Below are 8,299 nucleotides of genomic sequence, written 5' to 3'. Positions count from 1 at the left end.
GTAAATCTGAACTGCTTCGTGTTCGCCCCAAATACTGGTAAAACCCCTGTTGAGCTGGCCCCCCCACCTTGCAGAAATTAAAAAAAAAACCGCAAAATTACAAGCTATTTGTGAGCTTTTATATCCTGCAGATTAAAATTTTTGAGCTTGTCACACTGAACAGGAATTTAATATTTTTTATGGAGGGCTGAGTCAACGTTTAAAAATAGATATTGAATTGATTTTTACGGCAGAATTAGGAGCTATTTATGAGTTTTCAAAATGATATAGTTTTGATTTTTGATCTCATCCTTTTAACCCCGAAACAACCTTTTAATTGATTCAACTCAAGAGAAAAATGTTGAGAAAAATTTAAATATATCGTATCGCGGATATAATTCGTATAGCGTATAAACTCTAAGAATAAATTCTTAAAATACGCGCATTTTGATTATTGAGCTACAACCTCTTCGCAAGAAAACCATCCCATCTTCCTGGCTTAAGAGAGAACTGTACTTAAAATGAATAAAATTATTTTACGACTAAATATTGTTTACTAAATTCTGAACACTAAAATAAAAAGAAAGAGTACTTCACTCTTGAGACTGTTAGGGATCGGGGGTAGTTTTCCATCAAACGGCTAGGGTACAAAATCTGAAACTTCATATTTTTGTGATACAAATTATCCTGAATCGAGTCTACAAGTAGCAATTGATTCTGCTGATGAGAACGAGTACTTTACTCTTGAGACTAATAGGACTGAGTTCTATTAGGAGGTGTTTGAAGCAGAAGGGATGAATATATTAAGTTTATTTGTATGGTACAAATTAGTACAAATTCAGTCCTTCAAATTTCTGTATTTAATTTTCTTTTTTTTTCTTGTGGTCTTTCTAGCTTAATGCTAAGGTAGCACCGCCACGATTTTCTCCGAAATGGCACAGGATACAAAATTGTTATTAGTGGTACAAAATAGTACAAAATGGGTACTAAATATTCTGATAGGTCCGGTTTGATTCTGCCGATTTGGTCCTGCTAGCTTAGAAGAGGTGATTACAGTTTAACTGATGATTTTTTCAATCAAACACAAAGTTAAATGGCTTTATAAATGCTTCGTTTAATTAAAAACTGCTCCTTTTGCTCTATACAACATAAGTAATATCAAACAATACTTAACATACAACAGTCTATAGGTGAACATTAATTTTTTTACGTTCCTATGACGATAACACGAACGTAAACGTATGGATGCGTCTTTCTTATATTTACGCGCTCATCAATCACACATTAAAATATGAATTTATTACACAATAATAGTATCACGTTATGTCAATGTTATTCTTCAGGCACATGTGAAAAATATTAAAATAGGACTCTAATTAGCTCTGCAACATCACGGCATCATGTTTATATGAACAAAGCGAAGCAAATGTTTTTACTTTCATTTAGCAATGCAAAAAAATTTCAGAATACCAAAATAGAGATATTAAAGGATTATTTTTATTTATATTTTATCCAAAAATAATTACGCAATAATTTAAATACATATATTTCGAATAAATTATTCTTGTTTAACTTGTTTTAGCCAAAATAAAACAATATTTTTTCTTTAATTGCATGCATATAAGTTTTTTTATCAAATTATTTCTATTTTTTTCCAATTATTACAAATTTCTTTGCATATGTACAAGTTTCTTAACTAGTATTCTTATATTATTACGTGATGACTCAAGCAAGCTAGAGTCATCATTCGCGTGACTTATGTTAATATAAAATATTGATTTAAAACACATTGTGCTTTTCTATTTTTGACAAGAATATTTGCTTCACTTTTATCCACACGACTTACGCCGATTATGACTCGAGATTTCTATTGACTTTTCGACATGTAATCCTCATCTTGTAGGCCATCTACAGATCACGTCTCGACGTGACCTTGCAATTGACCTACTATTTTCCGTACCCAACCAGCCTGGCTCTGCCCCGCGGAAACGTCGTCTCTATCCATCTCGACGTTCCGATTATAACCATTCGCTGAACCATTCAGTGGTTGATGAGTCACATTCGCCAGTCTCGCGGTAACTCTGGACTCCGAATCACCAGCGGCATGTCCCCTCGCCAACAGCGACTTTATCTTCAAGTAATCCGGCTTCTGCGCAACGCTCGGCTTGCATCTCGCCGACGACATCTCTTGCTTCTTCTTGGCAGGTACCGGCGGTGCAATCTTCGTCTTCGCCGTCGACGCTGCTGTTGTCATCGTCGTCGTTGTCGTCACTGGTGTCGACTGCCGCATCACGAATACCTCATCGACGTCGCTGAATATTGCACTGTCCCGGAACGCCTCGTCCACGTCAGCGTCCGCGTAATTCTCGATGGTCTCGAAGCTCCTCTCATAGAAGCTGTCCGTCTCGCTCTCGTGACGCTCTGTATCCTTGTTGCTACTCGTCTCCTCTTCGCAGTTTCTCCTCTCCGTCTCGGCGATCTTCTTGGATTGATTAATATCAACGGAAGAAGACTGCGCACGTTTGTTCTCGGCAAAGAGGATCATTGGATCGGCATAGTCCGACTGGGCAATTCTAGCACCCAGACTGGAGCTGCCTTGCTTGTAGTAGAGTTGGGGAACTCGTTGATCACTCGAGCAATTTAGCAGCTCCTCCACATCCGAGGACGGTTGTTCCCTCGCGTGCTGTTTTGCCTGCTTGGTCCGCCTTTTCGGATGCTTGCCTCCGGAGTTCAATGAGCGGAAATAACGTGTTCGTTCGACCTCATCATTGCACTCGAGCGTCTCCGTGCTCATGGTATTTCTCAGACGACCCTGCAAACGGCTTCCCGCCTTGAAGACATTCCGGAAAATTGTACTGCCGCTACCGTTACCATTCGCCCGGTAGATCTTGTGGTCTGGATGAATATTCGCATTGTCGCTGGCAGATATGGATCGCACGTCGGAGTAAGTATCGTCGGTCAATCGTGTGTCCTCCAGCGAACAGAAGAAAGTCGAACTGGAGCTTGTCGAGGCGGCGGGCATGGGAAATTTGGCGATTCTACCCTCCGGCTGACACGTGGACGCGTACCTCTCCATATCCTCTAAATTAATTTCCGCTGGCTTGTCGGATGCAATCGTGAAAGGTCGCTCGCTCATCGGCTTGCCATCCCGCTGTAGGAAGCGAGACTTTGTCACGTTCATCGGTTGGGAGTTTGGGCTTATCTGAAAGCTGCGCGGTAGCGAACCGCTTTTAGGCGGCGAGGTGGGCAGGCCCTCGCACAATTTGGTAAGCCAAACGGCGGGCCGAGTCGGACTGTCGTTACCGTCGACATCACCTTTCACCGTCTGCAGACCTTCCCAGACGTGCTGTAGATTGTCATAGTTGCCGAAGCCCTTGGACTCGGCGTCTCCCGCATCATTCGCGTCGCTTCTCTCGTCGTTACATCGTTCCGATCCATCCTTTTCGATCCGTCCCGACATTACAGTAGAATTTATCTCCTTTCGGTCTACCGCTTGGTGATTTAACGTGCACGTTGTCGGGGATGATACGACAGTCTCCTCATTGTCTGTCGAATTCTCGCGAATACGCAACGCTGTCCGCATCACTTTATTTTCGGTGACAATGCTTTGTCGTTTGAACGTTTCGAAGAGTGCCTTTTTCTCGTGCAACTGGTTCGTCTTATCGTTATGCGCGATCATTTTCGTCGATTTCTGAGTAGTTTTTAGGTTGTCATAGAGGAGCTGCAGCGGCTGTTGGTTTTCTCGCGCCGGTGCCGAGGACAATACATTCCACGCGTTATTCGTCCTGATCAGTCGCTGCTCTCGATGTGTTGCCCGAGCGCGTCCTAATCTATTATTGTTGTTGTTGTTAGTCAAACCATAATTAGCGTTCTCCGAATCACTCTCGTCCGATGTATCCGCCGAGATACGCTTGTTAAAGCGTTGATGTCGCACGTTGATAATGCTGCTGGTCCGTTGTTTCTCCAACAGCTTTTGAAACTCTTGATTCTGCATGAGAATGTGACCGACGATCTCCTCCACCGTTTGCGTCGAATTAGCGTGTTGTTCGTTATTATTTTCTTTGGCTTCAGCCGGTGGCGAGGAGTTCAATGTTGCCGTCTGATTCTCTTCCTCGGTATGAATTTCGACTGCTTCTTCAGTCTCGACCGTAGTAGATTGAGCATCGCCGGCGGTATCTTCTTCTTTTTGCTCCTCGTCCGAATGATTGAGACAAACGTACGACTGGAAACCTGGCTCGGACTTCCGTCTCCAACCGGTGAATCGATCCTAAATAAATTCCAACAGATTTGTTGAGATTGTACATTTCGCTGCTTTTCGCATGCCAACTCATTGTTCAAGATAGTTTCAAAATTCCAAAACAAATCTAATAATTTCGTCAAGCGAGATAAAAATATAATAAAAACTAAAAGCGCTTAAAATAATTGAAAGAATCATAATTTGATTTAAAAAAAATAATAAGGATTAATAAAACGTATAATTCAGAAAGTAAATTAATAATTTAATGAATAGAAGTGATTTCTTAGAATGTGTTGTACAGCTTTATAATAATTATGTGTAACAAGTAGAAGAGTATACATAGACTTACTTTAACTTTTGAAGTGCGTACATCTGAAGACCTGTTGAAAGACTCCCTAGAGTTATTAACGTCTTCATTGTCATTTTTACGGGACGATGCAGGCGAATCCTAACAATGTAAAGAAAAAATCGTAAAATTTCTTATAAATAAAGAAGAGAAAGCGAAGTAAAAAAGAGAAAACATTTTCGCTAGACCTCACCTCCATCGTAGTATCAGATTTCCTGACACCCTTTTTGAACTTCTGCCTCAGACCAGTTTCGGATCTACGTCTCTCCCTCTCCTGCTTACGTTTCTCCAAGTATTCCGGAGGGGCAGAGTGTTTCTTCGCCGATCCTTTATCCGTCAACGCGTCATCTGTTTGAAGTATTAAGTGCATTTACTCTTTGGTCGATTTCGCCTGACGATTAAAAGTACATTCTAAAGTGGTTAAATTGTACCTTCTTGTTGCGTCTGACCCAATTGTAACACTAACTGTCTCGCATGCGACGGTATAACCGCATTATAATTCTCTAGTATCACTCTCTTTATCTGTAACGTCCATTCCCTCTTTTGTTCTAAATTGCGTGCCTGAAAGACAGATGGTTTAATGAGAATACAGAGAATAGCGTGTATATAAAGCCTGCTTTCCAATCAATATCAATAGATATCTCAATCAATAGATATCTCAATAATACTTACTTGCAATGTGTACTGCAACCGAGGATTATCAAAAGGTATTACGTGAAAGCTAAGTGGCTCTCCCGGGATACTTTCAATCAGCATTAGGTTTGAACACTAGAAGTGTAAAAAAATAAAGAAAATATTTTATCAATTTTTATCAGTTCAATACTTTATCAATTCTTATCAATTTAATTATGTAATTGTACTATTCCATTGCAGCTTCAGCTTCAGACTGCATTTCAAGACCAATAGTAACGGCGTAGTTTGCGAAACAAAAAATGTACATAAATTCGAGAAAACATTATTAAGCACAAAAGATCCAGCCTGATCATATATTGGTACATTTTCTATTTTGATTGTTATCATAATAATAATACTCACTTGATATACTTTACTGAAAATACTTTACATTTGTAGTTGTATTTATTTTCTAAAGAACTATAATATTTAAATATATGAAAGAGATGTTCGAGAAATCAAAGTATCTTTTATAAAGAATTTTTAAATATCCACTATGAAAATTATACGAGATAAATATTAAGTAGAAGTAAATTTTTTTGAAAGCCGTACAAAGAAAAGGCGAAAGGTCATGACGGAAATCGTACCATAATATGAGCTTTATAGACGAGAAGGCCATCCTCCTTCTTCTTCGTCAGAAGAAGCATTCGATCGAAGAGGAAGGCGTGCCTCGGGGCCTTGGCCCCTCGCATCCTGAATCGACCTTCCGCGACCAATTCGCCACTTGTAGTTAGGTCTGGTCCCAGCCAACCGTACAGAAGTGATTGAATTTCTTGAACACGTACGGCGTGCTCGTGCCGCCTCTTCATAGCATTGATGTGTTTCGCAATGCCAGTCATCGCGGCAAGCGCAGCCTCAATGGCACTTCTGCCTTCAGCCTCATTCTCTCTCGAATCACAATCGGCGTCGTACTCCTTCGATAAATTATCCAGAAGCAAATGATACTTAAGGATCCTTTGGACAGGCTTCAAAAGATAGGAGCCGAGCGGCAGCGCGTGCCCCAGAGCCGCTTGCCGTTCGCGGAACGCGGATGCGGTTTCTTCCTGGCCCATTAAATCGGTCAGTACCGAGACTGTCCTCGGATAATTGGTACAGTATTCGGTATACACTTTGAATCCCGAATTATGCTTAATGAATGTATTCGCGACGCAAACGGGATCCAGACCGCATTTCTCTATCTCCCACAAGAATTCTCTATTAAATTCGAATATATCCTCGATATTGCTAAATAGATCGCCGAGGTGCAACCGACGCGCGAACGACGGTAGACTGTCTCTCCAGAATATGAGATAACCCTGAATAACTTGACGCAGATGCTCGACGTATATCGCCTCCGTGTCCACGATCTCGAGGAGCACCCTCTCGACGGGATTGCGATGCGGATCGCAGTAGCGCGGCCTATGGCATAAAGGATCCTCCTCGGCGCTGTTCCTCCTCCTCTGTCCGTTGTCGTCGTTCAAGACCCGACAGCTAGCTTCCGAAACCGTCACGACTCCGCTGTCCGCGGAACCCTGGGAGCTGGCACAGGTGTCGGCGAGGGACTCGACGGACGCCAGATAGGGATTGGCGGTACAAGTGTTCCCCTGATTGCTGCAGCTGCTGGAAGACGTGCTGGACGCGATCGAGCTTCCGGAGAGCGGTCTATTGCCGTTCCTATTGCGTCGCCTGTTGTACCTGAGTGGGGTGGTAAGACCGTTGGTCTCCCGCCTCTCGTACATCGGCTTCCCAATGGTTTCCCCGTTTCCCTCGTGCTCCAAAGCCGCTACCGGGATCACCGTCTCCACCATGGTGTTATCGGTGGCGACCTCGTCGTATTCGCCTTCCTGCTCCTTGCTCTTCAGCACGTCCTGATGCACGGGCTTGGCTAAGTCGCCGTTTGTGCAGAGCTGACCGAATACGGAGCCCCGATGGGCGACTGGCACCCTACTTAAACGTTTCTGAAGGACCGCGGGTACGCCGCAGGACGATGGTAGGATTACGCGATCGCCTTCGTAGCCATCGCCGCGACGTGCCAGCTCGTCAAACATGCCCAGCAGTTGCGGGACTAGATCCGTACTGGTACCTGAAAACAAATAATTCATTCCGATTAAGAGATATCAGAGCTGCGTTATCAAATACCAATGAAATTTAACGATTAGCTTTAACAATAATTTTCAGCGTAAATAAATTTCTACGGGAGGCCAGATTAATGCCAGATTAATCCTTTAATTGTTTATTGTTAGCATATTTTCCGACAATTTATTTCGGGCCTTATTTTCTTCAAGTATTTCTTCGAACAGACTTGATGACATTTCCTGACGTTTCATTACATGATTTGTCGCGCGAATTTTTTCACGGTCCAGTCGTTCAAACCCGTCGTAAATCAGCAATATATTATAACGATTGGCAACGCAGATGCCTCTGGTAGGGAGAGTATCAGTGGAAGAAATATACAGATGAAATCTATTCTTATTAACATTAATAATAACCTTCAATTCACGCGAGAAAGACAATGGCTTTGTTCGCGTGAAAATGCTGTCGACACTTTCTTTCGTGTAATGATCAATCATTCTCGAGCGTATTAGAGATTCTGAGAATACCGCCTGGAAATTACCGTGCCTTTCCTGGCACTCAACTTATTTCACCGAATGCAATAATTAATCAATGATCTCACGAGAATCGTCATTGTCATAGCAACGTAATGAAAATTAATTTTTCTCGCTCTGCGCCACATGACATATCGGAGAAATAACTTTGCGTGTCTCATACCTAATCACTGACCGCATACACAATGACGAATATGTCTTTAAACACTTGTGAATTTCATATATCTTTTTCGGGTATGCATGCAAATTTTTAAGCTTGGCGGGATTTAATATTTAGGCGGAATTATATTAATTTTAATAATTATGTTAATAAATATATATTTTATGCAGACACATGTGTGTTATCAAATTCTTCATCAATAAAAATTTATATTTTGATTTTTTTCACGCGATTATTTCCAAAAGTTGCGGTCTAAAAAGATTCTACTATAGATTAAAAATTTTTGGTTCAAGAAGTTTTTTACATTTTTGGAATATTAC

At 41.6% G+C, this 8,299-nt stretch overlaps 1 protein-coding gene across 4 annotated transcripts in view; it reads right to left on the bottom strand.

Annotated features, from left to right (window-relative positions):
• Positions 1 to 771: 771 nt before the first annotated feature.
• Gefmeso (Guanine nucleotide exchange factor in mesoderm) overlaps positions 772 to 8,299 on the bottom strand; it is a 40,982-nt gene continuing 33,454 nt past the window's right edge. For all 4 annotated transcript variants that reach the window (XM_071794556.1, XM_071794570.1, XM_071794576.1 and 1 more), the window contains exons 2-7: positions 5,822 to 7,296; positions 5,235 to 5,330; positions 4,994 to 5,123; positions 4,756 to 4,910; positions 4,566 to 4,664; positions 772 to 4,246 (exon numbers count right to left, since the gene is read on the bottom strand). In XM_071794556.1, the coding sequence (XP_071650657.1) occupies positions 1,895 to 4,246; positions 4,566 to 4,664; positions 4,756 to 4,910; positions 4,994 to 5,123; positions 5,235 to 5,330; positions 5,822 to 7,296 (4,307 nt within the window). In that variant the 3' untranslated portion in view covers positions 772 to 1,894. The remainder of the gene's footprint in view (positions 4,247 to 4,565; positions 4,665 to 4,755; positions 4,911 to 4,993; positions 5,124 to 5,234; positions 5,331 to 5,821; positions 7,297 to 8,299) is intronic.

The sequence above is a fragment of the Temnothorax longispinosus genome, chromosome 1 (genome assembly GCF_030848805.1).
Source record: "Temnothorax longispinosus isolate EJ_2023e chromosome 1, Tlon_JGU_v1, whole genome shotgun sequence".
NCBI lineage: Eukaryota > Metazoa > Arthropoda > Insecta > Hymenoptera > Formicidae > Temnothorax > Temnothorax longispinosus.
Note: the sequence above shows the minus strand (reverse complement) of the source record. Positions and strands in the feature narration are given on the sequence as shown.